The sequence below is a fragment of the Mchenga conophoros genome, linkage group LG15 (assembly GCF_057382185.1).
Source record: "Mchenga conophoros isolate Kocher_MC1m ecotype Shallow Benthic linkage group LG15, M_conophoros_male_GT1.1, whole genome shotgun sequence".
Taxonomy (NCBI): Eukaryota; Metazoa; Chordata; class Actinopteri; order Cichliformes; family Cichlidae; genus Mchenga; species Mchenga conophoros.
In genome coordinates this window covers 22,760,665-22,788,131 of record NC_140540.1, presented here as the reverse complement: position 1 = coordinate 22,788,131, position 27,467 = coordinate 22,760,665, and the positions used below count along the sequence as shown (strand labels likewise).

Below are 27,467 nucleotides of genomic sequence, written 5' to 3'. Positions count from 1 at the left end.
TATTAAACCATTAAACCATCCTTGTTTGTGCACTAAAACCTCTCCAGGAAATGTGTTTCTGAACATGTGAAGTAAATACAAAACCTCCTTCAGGTTTTAGATTGTCTCGCCTCTCTACTGCTCAGGGTTTTATACACAGCTGAGAAGTGATGCTTTCAACTTTTGGGAACTCGATTTCTTCTGCTCCGTTGGTTACAGTAAAAACACACTGCCACTCTTTCCTTCATGTGAATGGGGTCTGTGTTATATTTGAACTGTAAATCAGCTGAAGAATGTTTCCCGTTACCTATTATTTTTTCTACAGTTAGAAGTTAAGAAGTTAATTTACTTTTAACTACTATCAGGCTTTGCTTACATCAAAATTCTCCTGTTTTCCTCTGTGGAGCTTTCACCTTTTCTCCCTCTCTCTCATGCTTCAGCTTGGTTACCTCCCTCCTTCCAAACTCTCTCTGCCTGATTGCTTAGCTGACAGCCGGCTCTTCTGTCCTCTAGCTTGCTGGAGTAATTCATCACTCTTTTTTCCCCCCACCTCTGAATCTACCTATCTTTCCATTCATGCACATCTTCCTCCAGCCTATTTCTCTATCAAGGTCTCTGACAGCAATGAAAATTTTTTCCTATGGATGTCAAATATCTCTTAAAGTATTTTGTACATCCACGCAGTATTAAAATATGTGGTATTAAATGCTGATGCATCTTTTTTTAAAAACAGTATACTTTGCCCTTTTCACTGCATCTTAAATCCATCTGTAGAAAATCTCTCTCTTGGAACGAATTCCTGATTCAGCCACTCAGTATGTTCTGTTCTGTCTAGCCACCAGTGATTCATTATCCTATATATCTGCACCCAGTAAATACTGTCTCATCAGTGCTGATCTATCACTATACATCTGAATCTATCAGCCTTAGTCTGAAATCAAAGTACTAGTTTGTCCACATTAAATAAAGTCTTGTCCCCGCTAATTTGCAGAAATCTATTTTGATATTCACTAATTACATTCTCATTATGACTGTTTATTTAGAGCAGGCCTGCCCAATCCCAGTCCTCGAGAGCTACTATCCTGCAGCTTTTAGATGCATCCCTACTCCAACACAGCTGAGTCAAATGGTTTGATCTCTTCAGCATGCCATCATGTTTGGCAAAGGCCTGATAACAAGCCATTCATTTGATTCAGGTGTGTGGGAACAAGGATGCATCTAAAAGCTGCAGGACGGTAGCTCTCGAGGACCGGGATTGGGCACCCCTGATTTAGAGGATGCTGTATGTATAAGCTCGTCAGTGTTAATCTAATGCCTCACAGACGCAATGAATGGTATCTAGATGGAATAGCATCTCATTACTAATGATCTGTAATGTTACAGTATCATTTACATTATAAGTCTCGTCAAAGATTATTCTGAGCTGATATGGATATCAAATGCATTTATCTTGGAAATGCCCTTTATTCAGCAATGTTAAATTCTTGTAGTCAAAAAACGATTTTCCATCTGCAGGAACTTATATCTGGTACTATGGCTCTGCTCAGAATAAAACAGGTAGGTATGCAATTGATTAAGTCAGAAACAGCATGAAAAGGAGTAGCTATATGGGTTCCAAAGTGGCTTGCAGATGTGGAGCAGCTGTGGGCAAGCTTATCGTGATCCCTTGAGTGATTCTTTGTGGTCTGCTTAAAGTAATGCTATGCTTAAGCCTGCCTAAAATACTTTAGGGAACTAGGCACACATCTTTGTGTCAACTCCAGCCCACAGACAGACCAACATGGAAACATTATTAGAAATACAGTCACATGAAAGAGTTTTCAATGGACTCTATACAGTGAGTACACCCTTACTACTTCCATATGAATTCAGAGGGTAAGTAGAAGCGATGTGCAGCTAATCAAATGCAACTGTTTAATTGATCATCAAGTGCGACTCCTGCTATAACGAGTTTTGGCAGCTTTACTGTAGTGTTTAGGAGTGAGGTAGCACAACCCCATAATCTTGACAGGAGTGAATGTCCAGCAAATTTCCCCAAAGGTCAGAAAAGCTGTGCAAACCTAAGAGGAACTGAGAAAAACAAAACAAAACCACCCCCCCCCCCCCCCAAAAAAAACCCCCCCCTACACTATACACCTACAGTTTGTATATACAATTTTAAAGTTCATGACGATTAGTGCCAAATTTAGCAAAAAGTAAACACATCACATCAACATAAACAACAACATAAACCCCTCATACCAACTGTCAAGCATGGTGCTGGAGGGGTGATGACTTTGGGCTTGAACCTGAACACCTTGCAGTCATTGAACAGACCATGAACTCCTCTGCTAAAGCTCAGATCCAACTGGATCATGCAACAGGACATAGTGGCTGAAGAAGTAAGGAATTTGGTGTTACTATAGGTAACTAAAGTCCTGACCTGATTGAAAATTTAAGGCCAAATTGTGCAAAAACAAACACTAAAACACTCATATAGAAAATTATTACTTCATGTTACTGGTGCTAGAAGGTATAGTTAGTAGTTAGTCTACTTAGTTTTTTACAGGACTGCACAGAGACTACTGAGAAATTTCTGTTTAACTTGACTGCATGTGTTGAAATCACAATTACAAACAAAACATATATTTGCCTGTCAAACAAGCAATAAAAATACATTTTAAATACAGACTGTTTGTATCTAAAATAATGTTTACGTATTGGGTATTTCTATATACTAAAAACACGTGGGTTTCCTTATCTATGAAAATGCTTTAGCCCAAAACGAAAGGGATAATGATTCAGGTAGAAGTATGTGACAAAGAGCCAACAGAGTGGGAGGAAGGATTTCGTAAAACAGCCAAGTTGCAGAAGGAGGCAGAGACTATAAATCTGCCTCGTCCTCCTCCTAATAAATCCTGAGTGATCAGTTCTAAAGGAAGTGTTCTGGACTCTTTACTGTGCATTTTTTAGGACCACTGAATCAGAAAGTGCTGAGCTGGTGCTGATCTAGAAGTGGCATTTCTACACTTGCAGTGAGTGCTGGCTGCTGAGCAGAGCAGGATGGTTGCTTGGCTGGATTACAGACTGACTGATGGACCGATTGGGTAATTAGACAACTCCCTGAGGTTTATTTCACACACAAATTTAACACTTGACCTTCTTAAAGAAAATTTCTACATTTAAACTGTACAAAAAGAAAGTCTGTTGAACTGCGATGCTAATTGTGGTTCATAGCATCATTTACTTTCTAATACTACAAAAGCAAGCAAAACTATCTGCAGATAATACTTCAAACCACTGTGTAAATCATAGGTAAATACCATTTAGTATAACCTTCATACTGGTCTTGAAGACAGACTTATCAGGTAAAGAATGAAGGATCCACCAAATTCTTCCTAGTTATAATTCTGTTAGTGTTTTACATTTTTATTCTAAAATAGTTAAGAAAAACATTTTATTATTTTATTTTTATTGGACTATAAGAACGGGGATTTAAAACTGTGATGAGTGTGCAATGCTGCCTATAATGTTTCCACAACAACAAAACGCTTCAAAAATGCCCCTCTCCAGATTATTTAGAATGACAGCTTGAGCTTGAAAATATATATGATTATATGATCAACAGAAAATGTCCTAAAGCTACAGGAATGAGTCCCTTCTCAGCCAGTCCTTTGTTTCATTTGCAAAAAGCAGCATGTGAAACAGATATGTAGATAACACACAGCATGTGTGTGCTGCTTGGCATATGAAGGATGTAGATCAGGGGTGCCCAATCCCGGTCCTCGAGAGCTACCGTCCTGCAGCTTTTAGATGCATCCTTGTTCCCACACACCTGAATCAAATGAATGGCTTGTTATCAGGCCTTTGCCAAACATGATGGCATGCTGAAGAGATCAAACCATTTGATTCAGCTGTGTTGGAGTAGGGATGCATCTAAAAGCTGCAGGATAGTAGCTCTCGAGGACCGGGATTGGGCACCCCTGATGTAGATGAATGCAGTCTTGGGTGTCATTGTGTTTAGAGTGCCCTCACATAGAGAGGAAAAATGAACCACAATCAGCGGTTAATTGAACGCATGTAAACAAAAACGCACGATAAGTGCGGGCTGGATATCAAAACAAATATCACACCCGAACATTTAATTAACCCTTTTCTCCACTCAATTAACATTCAGTGTGCAGTGATTTGGCTGAAGATGTAAAATGAATTGAAAACATAATGAACAGTGAAATGCATTAAACTAGATTTTATTTAATAGATATATTTCTTCATCTGCAACATGCTGCCACAATCAATCCCTTTTGTAGGATTTTTTATGTCATTAAATTTGACATTAACATAACAACCAACCGAATCATAACATACAATAACATAACATAACAGTAGGAATGATGATCACAGAATAATATTTGTAGCGCTTTTCTCTCATTTTCCCATTTCCTGCTGTAGCTCCTTTGTACATAATGAAACCTTTGCAGTTCAGGAGCCTGTTTTACATGAACACACACACACACACACACACACAGAGCCAAAACAAACTAAATCTATTAAAAACCAAATATCCCAAAAGCTCCTAGTTTTTATTTTTCTGTCATTGCCTCTCTCTCTCTCTCTCTCTCTCATGTGGCCTGCTTATCTCTTGCCCAGCGGAGACAGAAGATGAGATCAATTTTCAGGATCAGACCTTGATTAAATATCGACAAGGCCTGGCTCTCCCTCAGAAAGCAACTCTTTGATCACCAGATGAAAAGCTTTCAAAGTACCCATCATTGTCTCAAATCAAACTTATTAAAGTTCGGCGTGCATACTGCCGAGCCCTAAAGCACACAAAGGTCCAAAATTACACCCCTTTGTAATGTAATTGTAGGCATTCAATACATTTTCAGTGTTTTCAGAGTCCTTGAAGCAAAACATGATTGCAGATAGTAAAAAGCAAACTTATCTTTCCATTATCAGGCTATTCAAGTTTTTTTTTCTATTCTTTTTTCACTCAGCATGAATAGTGGCGTTTGAAATTAGACTTCAGTTGTCTATGACTGAATGCCTCTCAAAGCCTTCAGTTTCACTAAACTGAAGATCTTTGCAAACTTTTCATGATCCAGTGAAGAGACAGGCACACTGATATTTTTAAGCATTTTTCACACAAAGAGTACGATGCTGAAGCTTTTTTCCAATTCAGTATTTTAACTCTGCCTCGGTTTAGTGGTACGTCCTTCCCTTCTGCTTTTCTTGGGGCAGTTTTATAAACATTTGGTATTCATGTACTCGTGGAAATCTCTGGCAAGGTGTTTGCCAAGGAGAACTTGTTTGTGCAGCTAAGCAGGACCACCAGTTATCAACACATTCAAGGTACATTATGCCAGATTTTCTATAGTGTGTTATAATACTAAACTTTAAAGGACACCTATTAGTATCATGGAAATCATTCTGACACTTCTAAAAAATAATAATAAAACAAAAAACTACCACACCAATACAGCCTTCTGGCAAAAATCAGCCATATTTGGGCGAGAAGATAAATGCAACTAATAGTTAAATATTTAACTATAATAGTTTTTTGTGCTGATGCAGATTGGGGCATGTAAAATGTGCTCTGGTATCTTTTCATGTAGTTAATCATGTCGTAGTTTTTTAATATGTCTTTAACACTGTAAACCTATACAATTAGACCAATAATAATGAAGTAAACTAGCAAAGTAGTTTTGGTAAAAGCCAAATGCAAAAATGATTTTATACAATTCCCAAAACCTAGTTTTTGTTTGTTTTGAGCCACCACCGACTCAACCATCTTTCTGTGTGGATTTTGTCACCCTCTCAAAAACTTACGCAGGTAAGAAATGGGTAAGCAGTGATAGGAACGAAAACAATATGAGAATTTGACTGAATGACCTTTTGTGAGCACTTGCAGTAAAATTTCATAGGGCACAAATATAAGCTGAAAGCACTGCCTGGCTATAAAGTCATCAGTCTAAAAATTGATGGTTTGTTTTGAGTGAGGGCAAATGTAATTACCACACAATTTGCTCTTAATGGGCCACAACCTGCAAAGCCACACCATAGTCCATTAAGGACCCTTAAGCAACCTACTAAGGGACTATGGAAACACTCTGTGATCCCACAGCGTCACTCTGTCTTAGAAAAAAAAAACATACTTTGTAAACATCGCATCTAATACGTTTGTTTCCAATTTACTATTCTCAAAAAAGATCTGTGTGTAGCCTCCAATACAGAAGTTACTCCACACTTACAGTCTCATTACTCATAACATCACCAGTTTCTGTTTCTTGGCTGTTTTTTCTGTTGTCAGCTGCACTGGCTTTCAGAAAAACTGCAAATGTCAAGTGATCTGTTGCAGCACTCTTAACTCGTCTGAGCTTTACCTAAGTGCGTCACTCTCTCTGTAAAGACACCAGTTGAAGCTCTTCTGTCAAGTGGCTGATTTCTGTTAAGACACCGATCCTTTAGTTTGGCAGGGCTAATTTTCACAAAAACTATATGAAACGTCAAAAGCTGACAATTCTTCAACAGTCACACCAAATCCACGCAGGGTTTGTCCCCTTTCCTTTTGAAAATCACCAAAGCCAAAACAAGGAGAGACTGTCCACAATGAAAATTTTAAAAAGTTTTTTTTTGAATGTCAAACTGATGAGCATCTCTGAATGCACATCAAATTGAACCTTGGCAGGCGAAGCCCACACCAGGTGCCACTCCTATCAGCTAAAAACAGGAAACTGAGGGTACAAATCACTGGATTCACCAAAATTGGACAACAGAAGATTGGAAATACATTGCATCCATTCAAAATATGATTTTCTAGGGAGAGATACAGTCTTTCATTAAAAAACACAAATACTCTTTTTGCTGCAAGCAACTTACTTTGTTATATTAACTGGTATTTAAGGGCAATAAAAATACCTAAAAATGTCTAAATACAAATAATACACAGCTTAATGTCTTTCAGATGGACTATACAGTATATTTATCTTCAAATCTTTTAATGCCAAGCAAACCAGTTTGGAGCAGCGTGGAAGCTTCAGAGGATCTAATGCACCCTGGTGAGCACAAACGTTCCAAATTCACAAAGTAAAAATAAAAGGCAGCTAAACTACTTCTAGCTCCAAGTCACTACCGGCAAACACACACACACTTGTACGCATACAGAGAGAGAGACAGAGCCAAAGGGAGCAGAGGGGCCCAGGGAGACAGATTGTCTTTTAATTGGTTGAAAACTGCAGAGCTCTGAAAAGGGCTGAAGGGGACACACACACACAGCAAACATACACACACAAATCACAAAATGTCCTCTGTGATAGTGAGGAGACGTAGCCAGTCCCTGCTGACTGACTGGTATAATGAGCTGAACTCAAGCCAAAACTTGTGTGTATCTGTTTGTGCTGATTGTGGGTGTGGTAACCTGCTGACAGAACGATGGTTCAATGATAGAGTGGATTGAGGGTCAAGAGAATGTAAATGTGTGTCTTTTGAATGTTGCTCTGCTTACCGGCAAACAATAAATAAAGTCAGAACAATACAGGTTGATGAAGGCTGATACGATTTAATATTTCAATACCTTTTCTTCCTTTAGGGGTTGCCAGAGCAAATCATCTGCCTCCATCTCACTCTGGCATCCTCCCCTGTTCCTCAAATCCTCTGCATGTCCTCTTTCATCACATATCATCTGTAGTTTTAATATTTTTCCTCCTGCCTAGCAGCCCCATCTTCAGCATCCTGTCCTATATATCCAGTATCCCTCCTCTGTCCATGTCCAAGCTGCTCAACCTGAGCTGTCCCTCTGATACACTCATTTCTAATCCTGTCCATCCTGGTCTTCAACTTCAACTCTGCCACCTCCAACTCGTCCTCCTGTCTTTTCCACCATGTCCTGAATACACATTATAGGAGGTCTCACCACCATCTTGTAAACCTTCCCCTTCACTCTTGCTTCTACTGTTCTGCAAGAAATTCCCCCAGACACTATTCTCCACCCACTCCACCCTACCTGTACTCTCCTCTTCACCTATACTGTTACTACAGTATGCTTTCTCTATATCCACACTCTCAAAGGATACATTATATCTTTAGTGCTTTTTCTCAGCATAAAGCCATACTACTCACCATACTATCAGCATACCACATCAGCTTGTGAGTGTATTTTTGTTCACGCTTGTTCTTAAAAATTTGTAGCAATTAACTTCCCCATTCCTCAGTTATCCCCTTACTCTCCAAGACTGTGTTAAACAGTCTGGTCAGTCTTTTGCCCTCTCTCCACACCTTCATCGCCTCTTTTGATGCCTTCACTAGCTCGACCTTATATCGTGTTGGTCTTATTCCTGGACCAATAAAACGAATGTTTGTCCAGGTTCAACATTGCAAGTGACCAGTCACATTGTAGCAATGTCATAGTTTTGCTTCATGGAAACACGTCACACCACACATCAAATCATAAAGTGGTGAACCCTAACCCACACTCTAACTTTAGCTGTAACCTCTAACCCTATCTATGATTTTTTCCTGAGTGGATATGTGTAGGTTTTTTCCAAGTCACAGAGCTATGACATCATAGCAATATAATTGTTTAGATGCAATTTTGATCCTGGAAAAACATTATCTTAATTCAGGAACAACATTAACACAAGGATGAGATCAGACAGACTGCCTCATCCTTACTAATCTCTGCACTTCATTCAGCAACTTTCCTTCATCCATCCTCTTCTCCCTCCTTTTCTTCATTCATCGGATCCTCAAAGTACTCCATCCATCTATTCTCAACACTCGCTTCCTTTGTTAGCACATTTCCATCTCCATCCTTAATCACTCTAACCTGCTGCACATCCTTTTTAACTCAGTCTCTCTACCTTGCTTGTCAATACAAGTCCTTTTGTGTCCAGTCTCACATACCACTCACTATAAGCCTTTTTCCTTTGCTACCACTCTCTTTGATGTACACCTAGCATCTCAGTAATCCTGTCTACTTTTTTCATGACTTTAATATTTAGATACAAATAACCAAAATCCTCCTAGAATTGGGATTGGGTGTGAATTACATAGCACAATTGCAGTTTTATCACTGAGCTCTACCATATAGAAGTCTCAGATGTGTGTTTACCTCTTGATGGTCCGCAGCAGAGTTGATCTGGCCTCATTGTGAAAGGTGATGATGATGGAGGTTGAAGGAAGTTCTGAGTCGTAGTGAAGAGTGGTGCACCTAAAGAAAGAGAAAAGCATTACTCAATGCTACTGGCAAGGAACCCTTTGATTTAGTAAAAGGCATGTCAAATTTTAAAATGCTGTATTAAAAGACAGGTAAACATAAACTGTTTTGAACTTTGAGTAAAAGTTAAATGAGCAACAAGTCCTCCAGCTACTCTTTTGTTCAGCTCAGCTCGCTGTCAGTTCCCAAAATATAACAAATTGACTTTCAGGCAAGACACACATTTTCAAGTTGAGTCAAAAATCAAAGGCTGTCTGATCTTGACATAACAAATCTGGCAAGAGATTAGAGGAGCACCCATGTAGCAACTGTGGTCTCCACCACCCTAGCCAGGGATAGTCAAACATTACAGTGAGACTACTGCATCAGCTGACAGCTCAGCTCATATCCTTCTAAACCTCAAGTCCAAGCCACTTTGCAACCCAGCTCCATCCTTGTCACTCCCGTTATGCTGCGCCTGACTTTATTAATGTCATATCTGTTGTCGCTATATGTCTGCTTTGTGCTTGGGTCTTGCTGCTGTTCCCTGCCTCTAGCTTTCCATGCATCCCCAAACAAGAATGTGTAGTACCTGACAAAAAAACAATGCTACTAAATAAAAATTTCTAAAACTGACTATACTGGTAAAACACAAAAGGCTTGAATTAATGGACTTAATACAGAATGAATGTAAGTTTATTATTTAAAATATTTAAATATAAAAGAAAATTACCCCAACTATCGTCAACATGCATCAATCTTGACATTCCTTCCCAGATGATTTCTCTCGCACTCACACTATGTGATTGTAATGACCCACACCTTGAATCACATCTTGGCTCATGTAGTGGTAGCAAACTACATGAGGCATGGAGGTTCTGTGACTATCAGGACCACCCCCACAATGATAACCCCAATACGGGTTTAATATCTATGACTCCCAGTCAGTTTCCAAAACTGAAGAAGGATTTTAGATGAGAGAGAAAATGTCTTCATGAACCTAAAAAGAAATCCAACTGCTTTCAACTTAAGTGCTTAAGACTACCATGATACATGCAAAACAAGCAATTTTCTAGAATTTCTATTTAATTATTATTTTTTTGTGATGTGCTGGTATACAAACATACACTATACTGGTCAATAGTACTTGTTTCAAGGTGATTACTGTGAGACTATTTCCTATAATGTTGGCTGCTCCTGTCTTCAGGTATAACACACACACACACACACACACACACACACACACTAACCAAGTGATCAGACCAGACATGTTGAAAATGAATTATAGATGACCACCACTATGCTCATTAAAATACGTTGCAAAGTGTGTGCATGTTTGATTGCAGTGCATTCGCTGGGTCAGCAGGCTTTTCTTCTAAAAGAGAAGAGGAACGCACACACACATCACACGCACATACACACACAGACGCGCGCACACACACAGGCGCACTGTATAATGAGAAGACTGGCCTTTACCTATCAGATTGATGGATTGGTGACATTTTCCAACAGAAACAGTCTGCTTGGTCTGTTCTGGCCTTTATTTTTAAGAAGTTAACCTTTCTCGAATATGTGTGTGTCTGTGTGTGTTTGTGCATCTGTGTGTTTGTAGAACTAAACATACTGCACCATTAACCAGCCTAACATGTGGTTTTCTGCAGCTCACCTAATCTACTTCCATAACGTGTTTCATTATTTGTTTTGCAGAAGGCGACGAGGTTAGAATATTTAATTTCATATACCGCATACAAGCAAGAAAAATATGATTGGTTTTATCCATTTCCTTTGATACAAAACAGGAAAAAAAGTTTCCTGTTTTGTATCATTACAAGAGGATCAATACAAAATGTGAAATGTAAACGCACAAACAAATTGCCAGAAGGCATTTTTACAGATCAAAAACTAGCCATTTGACATATCATTTTGTATGTAATAAATGAAAAGCATGCTCTGCTGGGGTGAAATCTGTCTTGAGAAACTCTTGCATTGCTTCTGCATTTGTCTGAATAGGAACAAAGAGTATAGCTTTGTACACTTCATAATTCATCCATGACACGTTATCATTGAACACTGTTGGCCCAGTTCTACAGGCAGTCATTCACACCCATACCATAAAATTGCCTACACCATGTTTGACAGATGATGCACTGTGCTTCACATTTCCTTTTTATACTTTTATATAAGTTCATTCCGGTTTTATTTACCCAAAGAATCTTTGGATTCTTTGAACTGTCGGACTTTTAGATGTTTTCTATTGAATCAGATTTTCTGCAAACCAAGGCGCTGTGGTTGTAAACCCATTGTATTACAACTACTGACTGTAGATGCTGACAATGACGTCCTCCTCCTGACACTCTTGAGCTACCTCCTCAAGAGTGATCTTGACTTGGTTAGGTTGAGACGGAGGTTTATTGTAGAGTCTTTACTTTACAGTATATACCGCCTCGAGGCAACTGCTGTTGTGATTTGGCACTATATAAATAAACTGAACTCCATTCAATTTTTCTTAACTATGAAATGAATTCTGTCGTCATACACTTTAGTTGTGTTCAATGGCCTTCCAGGCTTTGCTACAATTTGCCTATCCCCACTACTAACTTTAAACACTAGGTCTGCTTTATTTTCCATATTATAACATGGGAACAGGCCTCACCTCATCACAACACTGCTTGTTAGTCAATTGTCCAATTACTTTTATGTATGAAAATGGCTGTATTTAATGCAACATTTTTGCAAACCTTGAACTGAAGCTGTCTGCTAACTGCCACAACCTACCTGTTCACTGCTGCACATCTTAAATGCTTGACTTTAAATTAACTGTGGTTTACAGACAAAAAAAGGAAGCTGTATTCATTTATTTATTTCATTTAGAAAGAGGGCCAATACATATTAATGAACATTTTAACAAATATAAATATGCCAGATTATAGCCTTGAGCTAATTTCCATCCGCAGACCCTCTGGCAGGTTGGTGTTACACACAAGTTAGTAAAAACATACAGAGACACTATTTACAGGTCATGTGACAAGGACAAAAACAGTGCTCACATTATACTAGAACAAACAATGACAAGAAGAGTGGACAACAGAGGACAATATAGATAACAATAATGGAAACACATCAATTATATTGCACAAACCCCAGTATTGCACATGCCCTGACTGTCCTGATATTGCACTGACCCATTACACTAATAGTTGTTTCCCTTTTTTGTAATACACGGACTCTTTTTCATGTTCAATATAAAGCATGATTATTAAACATGATCACATGCTTGTGTGTCCCTCAGCTGCCCTTTTAAGTGACTCTTAAAGATGGGGAGACTTGTACGTTCCCTCACTGACAGTGGAAGACTATTCCAGAAGCTCATTCCTTGATATGACAGAGCATTCTGTGAAAAGGTGGTCCGTCTAAATGTCAGTTCACAATCACCTCTCACAGTTGCTTGAGTCAGTCACTACCCGGCAACACTGCTAGACTTTTGTTTAATAAAATCACTCATTGGTGGAAGCGCCAGACCATGTATAAGTTTGTATATTTGACAAGCAGATTTAAATAATTTGAAATTACTTAAAATTTAGAAAGTTGTATTTATCTAAAATGTCTTTTTTTCCAGCAACTCGTTGACTCAACAGAAATATGTTGTATTGTGTATATAATTCATATTGTAACACAGTATTAAAATTAAAAAGTGGTTAGTCACATATTATATAGGCAGTTCACATAATTTTCTCCAAGCATGTTCATATCATAGTGCTCAAAAATACAGAATTTTCTTGTAGCATAAGTACAAATATTCACATTTCCCAGCAAGACAGATTGGGGAGCTCCTTCCTGTTGCTGCCCAACTTTGTAGTTCAAAAAGATAAGATATATATATTCCTCACAGAAAAATCTAAGGGAAGGAGACTTTTCTACTTCCCTGACATATGAAAAACGAAGACACCAAAAGCATGTTGCCTTACTGTGATCATACCAAATACTTTTTTCATACCACAAAACATAAATATGTCTTCTGATATAAGTTTCTTTGGAGCTTATCTGTGTTTCTGTATTCATGGCTTATCAAACACGATGCCAGTCTGAGTTTCTTGGGATTTATTCACTAAACATAAACTCAAAAACATTGTTTCCAACCTTCCAAGATCACATCAGTCGGGTCATGTGTAATTATTCAGGAACACATTCAACAACAATGAATATCCAATGAGCTGAGTTTTTGTATTAGCAGACCGCATGTGCCACATTTCCACTAGTTTGTGAGCTCAACTCAGTGTGCATCATCTAAGTGTCCTTGAGCTAAACATTGAACCTCCTCTTGAGATCTGCAGTGGGTTAGAACACAAGCTCAACTCCTAATTTGTTGTATTAACAGGTCGGCACGCAGCATCAGTCAGCGCGCACGAGCACCCGGCTGTGAAATAATACCATCAGCACCTCATTAACTTGCAATTTGATTTTTTTTTCCTTTTTTGTTTGGAGGCACAGAGATGAAGTAGGGAAACAATATTTCCAAAGGAGATTAGAGAATTTGTCTACCCATGCATTCCTATCTATGCATGTATACTTTAGTTGTTTTTCCTCCTTTATTCTTTTATTTATTCATCACTCTAACATTGTTACAGTCTGCTTTGGTTTTCCCTTACTTTTATGGTTCCTGTTTTTCACACAGTTTGGAGCACCTCTGAGTTTTCTATCCTTGTTTTTTGTTATTAGGTGTTTTCTGGTTCTCTCAGTTATGTTCTATGGCTGTTTCTTTCTGTGCGAATTTTTCATTTCTGTGTTCAGCGTCCTTCTCTTGGCATTTCCTCTTTTACTTTGTTAGTTAGTGTCCCATTTGTCTTTTATCCTGTTCCCTAAACAATATCTAGTCCTCTCTTATCCTTGTCTATTGTCTATTGAGTGTTTATAGGGAGAACACACAGGGAGTGTGTTCTCCCTATGTGCTCTTTGCTCATTTATGGGGTTTCTTGGATTTGTTTTTTTTTGTTTCTTTTGTATTTTTTTTACTTTTTATTTTGTATTTTTACTTTTAAACTTTGCACCTACCTTATAAAAGGTCATATATGTTTTGTTAACTCTGTCTGCCTTTTCAGTTTTGTGTTTGGGTCCACTGTCAGCATAGACTGCAACACTTTCTATTATTCCGTTTTCCATTAGTATTTTTCATCAGAACATACGATAATGGGGCAAATTAGTGAAGAATTAAGTTCTATGTCAAACAGCAGTGCACATTTCTAAGGTAGTCCAACAGCCGGTGTGGAATAAACTGTGCATTAGATTTCAATGTTTCTACCCACAAGTTCCTAGAGCACACAGCCAAAACATCACTTAAACCAGACATGATCATCACCTCTGAGGCCACAAAACAGCTGGAACTCTCAATGCCATGAGAAGACCATAATGAGGAAACCAATGAGAGTAAACATGCAAGGCACCAGGAACTGGCAGAGGAGTAAAGGAGCACAAGCCAGCTTCTAATGATGTAGAGATTTTGCAGCTTCACTCAGCTTCCTGTTCTGGTTAAGAGACACGTGTAGCCAAAAAAAGGCACTTTTGCCTTCACAGGGTTCCACGTTAGTCCTGTTGTCCACATTACACTGATGTGCATACATGAGTGTGCGTACTTCATGCTCCACAAAACCCTTGCATAAAGGGTAAAATAGGCTTCGTAGAGTTCCTGACTTCACAGTGGAGTACTATTTTATCCTACTGCTACCTTGGTTTTGGATACAAAGAGTAGACACTTGATACATTTGCACATATTCAAACCTTATGTGAAGTGCAAGAAAGTGAATGTGACTTTTGATATTTGGGCAAGTTTGGTTTGCATTGCAGAGCTACATCATGCTTGAAAACCAGACGGACAGTAAATAACACTGACTGTGCCACACTTTGTGATTATGTTCCAGCTAGTTTCAAATCTCATGCACACCATACCCAAATAAGCTTTATCTGAAACAGAGTTCTTCACCTAAATCAGACATTTAAAAATATTTTAACCATTTTTATTGCTTTATTATTTTATTGGTTTTAGCAGCACTTTAGCCAGAGTACAATTTTTGAATATGCTTATTAATGAGATGGTGGATTCAAACCCAGTAACATCTTGCTGTGAGGCAACAGTGCTAACCACTGTTACATCGTGCATATCTGTTTATGTAGAGGTTAAAGTGCCCTTAAATATACACACATACATACGCACACTTGGGAAAGTCAAGGTTTTTCAAAGCTGAGCATCAGTGAAATCTTTCGCTTCTTTGAATTCGGATTTCTTTCTATATTTTTACGTCCTTACTCTTTCCTTTTCCACTGTCTGTCCCTTTCCCTGGGTGAGAGCGGGAATATGCACGATATATATTTGTCATATCATATCCCATCATGCCTCTCTGCCTCCTCCATCCCTCTATCTCCCTGCCTCCATCTCTGGTTTTTGCTGCAGTTGATTTATTCAGCAGCTCTACCAGAGAGGAACGATAAGAAGATAAAGACGAGCCGCTTCCGAGTGAGAGACTGTGTGTGGTGTGTGTGTGGTGTGTGTGTGTGTTTGAGACAGAGACTGAATGAAAGATGATTGAGGTCGAGAGACATTGACAGACAGGCAGAAAGAGAGAGAGCAACAGAGATGTTCAGATAAAAGTTGTGCTGACAGTTGACTGATGTTAAAGCTGATATGAACAAGCCTTTATACTCCCAAAGCAAGTGAGTATGTATGTATGTGCATGCGTATCAATGTGTTTGTGTGTGTGTGTGTGTGTGTGTGTTAACTCCCTGCTGCGTCAAAGCTAAAGAGAACACAAATAAACAGTGAAGGAAATACAGGAATGCAAAAAAAAAGAGAGGGACAGGAGAAACCATGACAAGGTAGGTGTGAGAGAGGAGGAGACAAGGAAAAGACAGAATGTGAGATGGGAGTTGAAAGCTGTGATGAGAAGGAGCAAAGAAACTAGGCTATAGTAAAGAGGGATCTGAATAGGAAAAGAGCAGGAGTCTATTGTAAGTGAAAAAAGGAACAAAAAAGTAAAAGAAATGGAGAAGTGTGCATGGTGTAAAATAAGGAAAAGAAGATGTCAGAGGGGAAAAATAGATGAGATCAAAAAGATGGAAGCAAGAGAGAAAATAAAACTACAAGAGAAGGAAAAGAAAATCAAACTAAGAAGTGATTCTCATTCAACTTCCTGGCTATTACTACTATAAATCACAAAAAATCTATTATATCCACTGGAGATAAAAACAGAAAAGGCAAAAACAAATGTAAAAAGGCAGAAACATTTCCATTTACTAGTGAGAAACACTAAACTGGGCCATTAACATCTCCCAGTGTCCTCCCTCAGTAAAGCCAAATCTGAAGCTGCATATCTGTATTCTGCCCACAGTTTGAAATTGATAAAAAGGGAAGGAAGGAGGGAGAAGAAAAGCAGAGGAAACAAAACCGCACGGCAATGAAACAAAAAGAGGGCGAAGAGGAAAGGAGAGTAGGTGAAAAGAAGAGGAGAGCAAATTATTTTTAAAGAGTGCAGAAGAAGAAGAAGAAGAAAAGTGGACAAGAATTGAGAGAATATGAGAAATGTCTTTAGTGTACATTTCTGCTCAGATGGTGGGAAAATCATTAATATTTGATGAGGAGTGGCTGCCATTTGTGTGTTTGTGGTTGTGAAAGTGTATGCTGGCTCATCAAAGTTCATCTGGAGGTGAGATAAACACATGAAAAGGGAGGTCAAAACCAGCAGCTACACACACGCACACTCACAGTCCCTCTCTGCAGGCGGCGGCGGCCGACCTGTCAAAATGTGTGTTCGTGCTGCAAAATACTAATGGGCACTGATGTAGCCCTGAGATACTGTCAGACCCGTGCACACGCACAAACGCTCTCTCTCTCACTCATACACATACCTGCTCGCAGCCTACGATTAACACCTCCAACACTTTTCTCTCCCTCCGTCCTTCACTTGTTCTGCCTCTCAGCCTTTTTCTGTTCTATTTTCCCAGCATTTTTCCCTCGCTCAGTGGCCTGGCCTGCCCCGTCTGTCTCTGCTCTTGTTTTCTCTGTCCGGCGATATCTTGCTCCTGGCAGAAAACTCACCCAAACAAAGGCATAAAGACTTTGTAATCGAAAGGTGATGGTTTAAAGACTGAATTCTTCCATTCCCCACTAAACTGTTCTCCTCTGGATGGAACACGTCAGTCGGTGAGCCGGATCCTCCAACAAAAACATAAGAGTCTAAGAGAATACTCTCAGAGCACTAATAGTCTGGAGAATATGTGGTAAAAAATTATGCTGCCTGCAAGATCATCATTGAAGAGAACAGGATGCCAAAGTTGGGCCTGCCAGTTTGGGTTTTCTCTGGTCTAACTGACTTGCCAGTTGCTCTCCATGGTGCTGAACTCAGGTCCTATTAAAGGAGCTCGGGTTTCACACCACACTGGATTTGGTTTCTGACAAATTGATTAGGAACATTCACACGAGTAGCCCGCTGGAGGTCATTTTGTTTAACTCTAGCAATGCTGCTCCTCCTCACACAATGCTGTTCCTGCTGCCAGTATCTCCTCCACAGCCTCCACAGACTAGCTAGACAACCTCAGTGGATTGCAGGTACCATCTCATGCTACCAGCGCTGATGAGGACACTAACAAAAACCAAAACCAGATAAATATTAGCCAGGAGGCCTTTGGAAGTTGTGGTGTCACCCTCATTAGCACTATAGCAGGTGAAAGTGGATTCAAGATGGTTCATCCTTCTAAGTCTAGTCCAACTGACTTTGGGTTCTACTATGATAATCAAATGTTCCTTGACTTTTTTTGAGCAGCGTAAAAGTGTTATAAGTTTTCATATATAGAGCTTTTCTACTCTCCTGTAGCATTCAAAGCAATTTTTTCTATGAAAAGTCTTTTCTATCTACCTTTCACACTCATTCATACTCCGATGGCTAAATCAGAGAGGAATGCAGACTGGAGCAGCCAAGAATCAAACCACCAACCTTCCAGTAAGTAGATGACCTGCTCGGGGGTCATGTGTAGGGAGTCTGCTCTATGCCATTATGTCTTTCTCGTAATCTGTACATAATGTGTTTAGTTGTGCAGAGTAAAATAATCGAAAGTACCTTGTCTGAATAAAAAAAAAGTGTACAGAATATTTGGTTGCAGCATAAAGGTGCTTGTGATGGAGGACATCCTCAGAACTGCGGTGGAAATATGACCTGTCAAGATGTGCGAATGCCCTAGTTCACCTTGGTAAGTAAACACATCAAATGATGCTGCAGCTTTACGACTGAGTCACCTAAAGTGTTTGCAGTTATAAAGGAAAACACATTCTCATCAAGATTTACTGACCGTCGTCTTCCTTCACGCTGTGATCAGTTCCCAACACTATTTACAGGATGTATGATCATTACTATTACCACGCGATAGGTTTCTATTTCTATTTATTTATTGTGGGATGTGATTGGGTTTGTTAATTAAATTGACTTCGTTGTGTTGACTGTTGTTGATTTCTTCTGTGGTTCACCTGTGTTTCCCAGAATGTAGCTTTTAATTTGTGTCAGTATATAAAGTTCTGCTTTATTAGGTCCCCAGCAGTGAGTAATCACGACATGAGAGCAGTGGGAACGTGTAACAAGTGTTTTTCTGTAATCACTGACATTATCATCAGTATCTTTAACATTAATTTGGTTATTTGTGTTTTGCCTAACCTTTCCATATCTGTGCAAACAGTTGGACCCTATATTTGCCTCTGTACAACACAGCTGAAGATTCAAAAATGAAGATTTCTAACGATTTGGTATTTGGTAGCTGTTCACTCCGACTTTTAATATGAGCCATATTGAAATATTGGTGCAAAAGTGGCTGAAACACTCAAAGCTGTAAGAAAGATAGCAAAAACACTGATTGGTCAAATCAACAATCGAGTACATTCTTAAAAAGAAGACATTTACAGGAAACCTAAGCAACACAGAAGTAACTAAAGTGGATAATCACAAGAATCTTTCTTTGGATAAGAAAACCCTCTTCACAACATCTAAGTCAAGAAGACTTGACTTAGGGAAATATGTGTATCATTGTCAAGATCTACAATCAAGATACATCTTCATGTAAAAACAGGGTGTACAACAAGGCACATACCATTAATGACAACAAAAACAGGAAGGTCAGATTAGACTTTGTGAGAAAACATCTAAAATAGCCACCATAGTTCTGGAAAAACAATCAAACTCTTTGGACAGATAAAACCAAAATCAGCTTGCACCAGAATGATTGGAAGAGAAAAGGAAGGAGAAGGAAAGGAAGAGCTTATAATCGTAAAGAACACCACATTATCTGTCAAACATGGTTGAGACAATGCTATGGCATGGCCATGCATGACTGTCACTAGATCCGAGCCACTAGTGACGGTGACTCCTGATAGGAGAAGCACAATGAATTGAGAAGTGCACAGGGCTACATGCTGTAAAACTGATTGGACAGCATGCCACTGTGGAAATGGGAAATGAACCAAAGCATACTGGGAAAGCAAGCCAAGAGTGTCTCAAGACAAATAAATGGGATATTTTTCAGTTGCCAAGTCAGTCACCTGATCTTATGTCCGTTGCCGCTGATCTTCAGTCCAGTTCTTGGACTGAAGATCAGCAGCAACAGGCACATCTCATAGATTTATAAAGAAATGGGAACAATGGGAGCTGGTCCTTTGCAAAGTTATCCATTATGTGCAGACACAACACTGGTTCAAGCCTTGAGTTAGATGCGTTTCTCTATATGTTGCTTCAATCACATCCTGATTGTTTGACCGTAGTGAATACATTAAGCATCTGCAATTGCTTGAATGATTCACAGGTTGGTGTTAAAGCGCTTAACAAACAATTAACAAACAATAATTCATTTGTGTCATGGTCCTGGGCCATGTTGGCCCAGTATTCTTAGTTTTCTTGTATGTTTGTATTTTGTTCCCTATTTAGGCCATGTTTCCTGAGTTGCCCTGTTGTGTTGTTCCCTAAGTGTTTTCCCTTCGTGGCTTTTACCCCCTGTGTGCCCCTCTGTGTATCTGTGAGCCCTCGTCTCTCCTTATGTTTTATTCCATGTTTCCCCTGCCCGTTATGTCTAAGTTCTCCCCGTGCTCTCTCTCACCCCTGTGTGCCCTCTGTGTATTTATGAGTCCTCGTCTCCCTTTGTGGTTGTTCCATGTTTCCCCAGCCCGTTATGTCTGTGTTTTCCCCGTGCTCTCTCTCCTCCTGTCTGAACCTCTGTACTTCCTGTTTGACTCTGCCCGTCTCCCGTCAGTGTTATGTTCACCCCGCCCTGTCTCGTTATGGTTATCTGTGTCAGCTGTGTTCCCCGTGTGTTTCCACTTTCCTCGTTAACCCTCTGTGTATTTCTGTCTGCGTCTCCCTCTGTTCGGCGTCACCTTCTCCCTCATGCTGTGTGTGATTCTCCCCGTGGTTCCTGGTTTACTTTATGTTTAGCTTTCCCAGTTTAGTTTAGTACTGTTTTCATGTTCCACTTTTTGCCAGCATTAAAGCTGTGTTTTTGAGTTTATGTTTTGTCTCCGTGAGTTTGCGTTTGGGTCCTCTCCTGCCTGCCACACAGCCAAATCATGACAATTTGAGAGTGGCTAACTTAAAGAACTGGACTGAAGAACAATGTGTGAAGAAAATCATCAGAAAGCCTGTAGAACGATTTCTCAAGATCACTTTAAAGATGACAGAGTCTGGCTCCTGGGAAGTAAAATATAGGTACATGAGGGGTGGCTTAAGACTTTTGCACAGTACAGTATAAATAAAATGAATGCATTTCCTGAATATTAGTTTTTACTTGAGATGAGAGACTGATCTAATTACTTCACTTGAGACAGCAAAACATTTAAATTCCCTAAAAATAAGCTTACGCTTGCCTCCCAAACACTACATCATCAGGACCCTTTGTTTTTAATGTTCTAAACTTCCTGTGCTTCTCCATGTATTTGCAAGCATGCAGGAATCATAAACTTCTTATGCACCAGTGGAAAGTGCTTACAGCATGCAAACAGAGTTCACAGAAAAGTTGCCTTTTGTTATAAAAAAGAATATTTTTTTAATGTGATATTCTCAGGAATAAACGTGGGAATTATAAGTATAATATCATTCTGCTTTTACGTGGGCAGCATGATATGGAACAATGTCAGTTTAATCTGAGCAAAGTAGCAGCACGCCTGCTGGAGTAAGATATTTTGGTAAGCTTTTCACCTCTGGCCTTTCCTTTTTCCCCCCCTCTTTTTCCACTATCTCTGTCTCACTTCTATTCAGGTGTTCACAGAGGAGAAGATGGCCTAGTTTTGGCTGGTTAGGCAACAGCCATTTACATATTTATACACACCGACAGTGAATGAGGGAGCAGGGGATTTCTTTTCTCCTGAATGAGAGGAAGAGAAGAAAAGAGGGAAGAAACAGCAAGGGACAGTTGATAATGCTTCATTTCTTCTTTTACTGGAAAATTCCATTAGGAAAATTTCCGAGTCAATGACTCCAATGAATGAATAGCTCAAATGAATACTTTCTGTGGATTCAACTCTTTTAATTGAGCCAGGTTCAATCCATGAAAGGCATTTAGAGGTGTATGGACTTTGCACAAGAATAGAAATTGGCAAGGTATTGGCCTCATTTTCACTTATGTCTCCTAACAAATTTCAGTTTTTAGTTATTTGCAGTTCTTATAAGCAACTATAAAGTTTTCTGCAAGGCTGTGTAAAGCACTCAATCAAACAAAAACACTCAGTAAAACAAATGAAACCCATATAAACACGTTGGGTAAGATGAAACTTGGCTCATGAGGCACATTTCAATAGACTAAAAACTGTATTTATAGTATAAATGCAAAATAATCATCATCATCTTCATCATCATCAGGGTGGGGGTTTTGTTTAAGGTTTGGTTGGTAAATGTTTCATTGTAAACATTGTACTGTTGAACCTGTGAATCTGCAGAGGAGCAACTTGCAGCTACTCTTGTGTAGTTGCTGGTACTAATAAGATAAAAGAGAGACACACACACACCCACGCACGCCGATGAATAATTTTCCATTTCTGACATGAAGAAGAAGCAACAACGACCACGCTGACGGAAGAGTTACAAATCATGATGAAACTGACATACAACACAGTAATTTAAACTACCACGATTCATGAACAGTTGAGTGGATACCAAGACCTTCACTTGGTTATGGTGGCCAGATCCAAACCATCTATATCTACATCATTGTGTGGGTGTGTTTGTCTGTGTGGGCTAATGTGAGACGTGTTACCATCAACTTTGGCCATAGACAGCTTTTAAAAAACCTAAAAAAAAAAAACCCACATAGATGTAGCTACCAGGACATCATGTATTTTAATCCTGTTTTGAAGTCTGGAGTGTAGCATTGTGTCCTTCTTGACCAAGTATTTTCAATCAAACTACAGGGTGGGCCATTTATATGGATACACCATAATAACATGGGAATGGATGGTGATATTAAAGTCCTGTTTGTGGCACATTAGTATATGTGAGGGGGCAAACTCCTCAAGATGGGTGGTGACCACGGTGGCCATTTAGAAGTCGGCCATCTTGGATACAACTTTTGTTTTTTCAATATGAAGAGGGCCATGTGACACATCAAACCTATTGGTAATGTCACAAGAAAAACAATGGTGTGCTTGGTTTCAACGTAACTTCATTCTTTCATGAGTTATTTACAAGTTCCTGACCACTTATAAAATGTGTTCAATGTGCTGCCCATTGTGTTGGATTGTCAATGCAACCCTCTTCTCCCACTCTTCACACACTGATAGAAACACCGCAGGAGAAATGCCAGCACAGGCATCCAGTATCCATAGTTTCAGGTGCTGCACATCTCGTATCTTCACACCATATACAATTGCCTTCAGATGACCCCAAAAATAAAAGTCTAAGGGGGTCAGATTGAGAGACCTTGGGGGCCAATTAACTGGCCCACGACGACCAATCCACTGTCCACGAAACTGTTCATCTAGGAATGCTCGGACCTGGCACCCAAAATGTGGTGGTGCACCATAATGTGGGGTGGCTGTAGCTCAGGTGGCAGAGCAGGTCAGCCACTAATCAGAAGGTCGGTGCCAAATATCCTTGTGCAAGATACTAACCCCTACTGTTTGCCTACTGGTGGTGGTCAGAGGGCCCGGTGGCACCTGTGTCCGGCAGCCTCGCCTCTGTCAGTGCGCCCCAGGGCAGCTGTGGCTACAATGTAGCTTGCTATCGCCAGTGTGTGAATGTGTGTGTGAATGGGTGAATGACTGAATGTAGTGTAAAGCACTTTGGGGTCCTTAAGGACTAGAAAAGCGCTATAAAAATGCAGGCCATTTACCATCTTGCTGGAAAAACTCAGGGAACATGCCAGCTTCAGTGCATAAAGAGGGAAACACATCATCATGTAGCAATTTCAAATATCCACTGGCCTTGAGGTTTCCATTGATGAAGAATGGACCCACTATCGTTGTACCCCATATACCACACCAAACCATCACTTTTGTTGGTCCAACAGTCTTGGAGGGATCCATCCAATGTGGGTTAGTGTCAGACCAATTGAGGTGGTTTTTTTTGTTAACTTCACCATTCACATAAAAGTTTGCCTCATCACTGAACAAAATCTTCTGCATGAACTGAGGGTCCTGTTCCAATTTTTGTTTTGCCCATTCTGCAAATTCTGTGCACCGATCTGGGTCATCCTCGTTGAGATGCTGCAGTAGCTGGAGTTTGTAACGGTGCCATTTGTGAGTAGCTAATATCCACCGAAGGGATGTTCGACTAATGCCACTCTCCAGTGACATGCGGCGAGTGCTACGCTGTGGGCTCTTGCTGAATGAAGCTAGGACAGCCACTGATGTTTCTTCATTAGTGACAGTTTTCTTGCCTCCACATTTTGGCAAATCCAACACTGAACCAGTTTCACGAAACTTAGCAAACAGTTTGCTAACTGTAGCATGGGAGATGGGTGGTCTCGTAGGGTGTCTTGTTTTAAAATCTGCTGCAATGACCCGGTTACTGCGTTCACTAGCTATCAACACAATTTCGATCCGCTCCTCACGTGTTAACCTCTTCGACATGTCAATGGCTGTGAACAAAGAGAAACTTGTAAATAACTCATGAAAGAATAAAGTTACGTTGAAACCGAGCACACCATTGTTTTTCTTGTGACATTACCAATAAGTTTGATGTGTCACATGGCCCTCTTCATATTGAAAAAACAAAAGTTGTATCCAAGATGGCCGACTTCTAAATGGCCACCGTGGTCACCACCCATCTTGAGGAGTTTGCCCCCTCACATATACTAATGTGCCACAAACAGGACTTTAATATCACCAACCATTCCCATGTTATTACGGTGTATCCATATAAATGACCCTGTATAACTACAAAGATAACGTAAAAGGTTCATACATTTAACTGATGAATAAAATAGTAGCGATAGAGACTCTAGGCACAGTATGGAAATGTTCTAGAAATTTCTAATGTGCGCTGTGTGAAATTTCTGGGAAACCATTGCAATGCTTGTGTGTAGTACATGTATATGACGTGCATACATAATAAATGAGATGAATGGGAAAGACTCCATGAAAAAATATGCAGTCTGTGAATTAAACTTATTACACTGCATGCCAAATGTGCTGTGTTTACATCATTTCATATCAGACATTTCAGCCTCTGACTTCTAACACATTTAAATGTGCAAACATCTACTTTATGTTAATAGCTTGATGTTATTACGTGTCTCTGAGGAATGTGTCTGTGTATTTATAAGATGAGACATTTCTACAGGACAGTCTGACAGACAGCACTTCTGTCAGTGAAACGGCCTGCTCTGATATCCTGCTCTGTGTGTGTAGGTCTAAGACCGCCCTGACTGCCAACCAGCACAGACCTCGGACAGAGGTACGTGATGTAACACCCCGCAAATCCTGGAGACATTATATAAAATCCTTCGTATGTTTGGAGGCAAAATAACCAGTAAATTAAAATGTACAGTAAACAAACAAAAAATTAGGTCAGTGACTTCAAAAAAGTAACCTAGAGCTGATTGTCAGGGCTAATCAGCTAAGAGAAGCTACTTCGCTGCCTCCTTTTTTCTCCCCTTGCAAAACAAGAAGTGTTTGTGAGCTCGTACAGAATATCAAAGTTTGTGTGGGTACCTGTGCTGTAGTGTAGCTTTGCTGTGTGTCTGTGGAAGACTGTACTGTACATAGTCACAAACTGCATTTAGAAGCAGATGGCCAAGTTGTTAAAGTCATCCAGAGAGCCTCAGCTTTAGAGAGAAAGAGCAGCATAAATGTGTCATTATCATCACTCCACAACAGTCGAGCTGTATTATCAGAGTAAAGTAATTTTCTTTCTGATGCACTAAAATGGTCCAAGTAAACAAATGACTTGAGATTTTGATCTGATCATTTATGAGGATCTCACACTCTGCTGACAGTATCTCATTTATGTTTTTTAAATAATGATGTAAAAACAGAAATGAAGGAAAGTATTACTTTTTTGTTTTTGTTTTGAAAGAATGCCATATAACAACTATAATTAGGGGGGGAGGGGGCGAGGGTGTCACACATACTGCAAATCCTGCCAAGGATTAACACAAGCAAGAGCATCTTCCAAACTCCAACACCCACATTATAGGGAGAACACTGTCTCCCAGGAGGGCTCAAGCCAGGCTCTGTGACAGACTAACCTGCACAACACAACAATCCCTGTGACAAAAAAGGTAGAAAAAATAAAAAATTCTTGATAGCTTCAGAGACAAGCAACACTTGAAGACTAGCTGCTATTGGTGGAGCTGCGAAAGGGGAAGAGGGTGTGAGAGCTGAACTAAAGCAGAGACAAAAGAAGAGGATGCGTTGCTAAAAAAAAAAAAAAAAAAAAAATTTAACAACCGCCTGGGCTCCTCTGGTTCCTTGTTAGAGCTGCTGGATCCCCCAGCGGAGCGGAGAGACTCATGTTTTCCAGAGTTTTCTGACTGTTTGAAAAACATGAGGCTGGAACTGCTGGGAGAGATGCTTCACCCCCGTGCTGCTTATATATTCATGCTTTATACTTCCACAACTCTGACTGCCACCGACTGTGTGCAGCAGTCCGTGTTTATGCATATTCCCTACTTGTGTGGAAACACTTAGCATGAAATTGAGCTTGTGTACACCTTCATGTAAATACACATATGCTACATGCGTCTGCCTGTGTGTTTTGCTCAAACATGCATGTACTATATATATGAAGGCATTTGTGAATTTCCACTAGTTTCATTTTGGTGATCATAAAGTGAAACAGTGGGGGTTCTTTTAATTATCAAAGCATGAAACCAAATCAGTTGTTTCTCATAATAAAATCTAGCCTCAGGAATTTAATTGGTTGAAGATTCAGAGACTGATCTGAGATCTCTCTGCGATCTGTTATTTTTCCTTTTGGGAAGCAGGGATCTAGTTAGCTGCCTTTCTTGTCTTCTTGTTTTATACTGTTATGCAAGTAAACCTCTTTGAAGGAACTTTGCAGACAGACAGTGCACATCTGTGTCATGACACCCCGAAACTGTCTATGGATTTTATTTTAATTCCCTGGTACAGTGTAAAGCCAAGCTGCTGCACAAGGAAAATTTTTGATAGTATCATGAATACATTTTAATACACCTTTGAAATTCGTAGTACTGACTGAGATACTTCACACAGTTACTATTGCTCGTACTAACACTAGTACAACTACACATTAATATGTATGTATGACTGCTATTATTGTGCTTTTGTGTTACTCTACTATTACTACCAGGAGTACTATTAAAGTTATCTGCACCACTAGGGGAAGTAATGAAATTAATAGCACTAATGTTAGCAATAATGTATCTACTACCATGTAGTAGATACAAACACAATACAAATAAGTCAGACTCCACCCTGATTTTGTTCCTTTCGATTTCTCTACGACCCAAGTTTACAAGATTTTACTAGGTTTATTACTTTGATATATTGTACTAATGCAATGAAAAGCTCTTTTGCCTGCGTCTCTCACCCTGATAGTGTGTCTGATGTTGAATGTGTTACGCGTGTTATAGAGTCCCGTTTTTAAAAAAATGATTTAATAGGCTAAAATTCTTTTCTTTCTTTCTTTCTTTTTTTTTTTTACTTTTTGTTGCAGTTATAGCTAAAATGATTTTTTAGAGAGACGGTAACCCTTCTTTTTTCTAAGCAGTAGCTAAGTGGAACAATTTCCCTTTTTCCTTTCAATGAGGTGTTGTTCTCCACATCGTACTTATGTTTTGCAGTTCTTATACTCAACAAAAATATAAACGCAACACCTTTGTT

The 27,467-nt window shown here is 39.5% G+C and overlaps 1 protein-coding gene across 1 annotated transcript in view; it reads right to left on the bottom strand.

Moving 5' to 3' along the window:
• Positions 1-27,467, bottom strand: part of galnt14 (UDP-N-acetyl-alpha-D-galactosamine:polypeptide N-acetylgalactosaminyltransferase 14 (GalNAc-T14)) — a 233,650-nt gene that overhangs the window by 101,992 nt on the left and 104,191 nt on the right. The window contains exon 3 of the mRNA XM_085248120.1: positions 9,068-9,166. Within this exon, the coding sequence (XP_085104246.1) occupies positions 9,068-9,166 (99 nt within the window). The remainder of the gene's footprint in view (positions 1-9,067; positions 9,167-27,467) is intronic.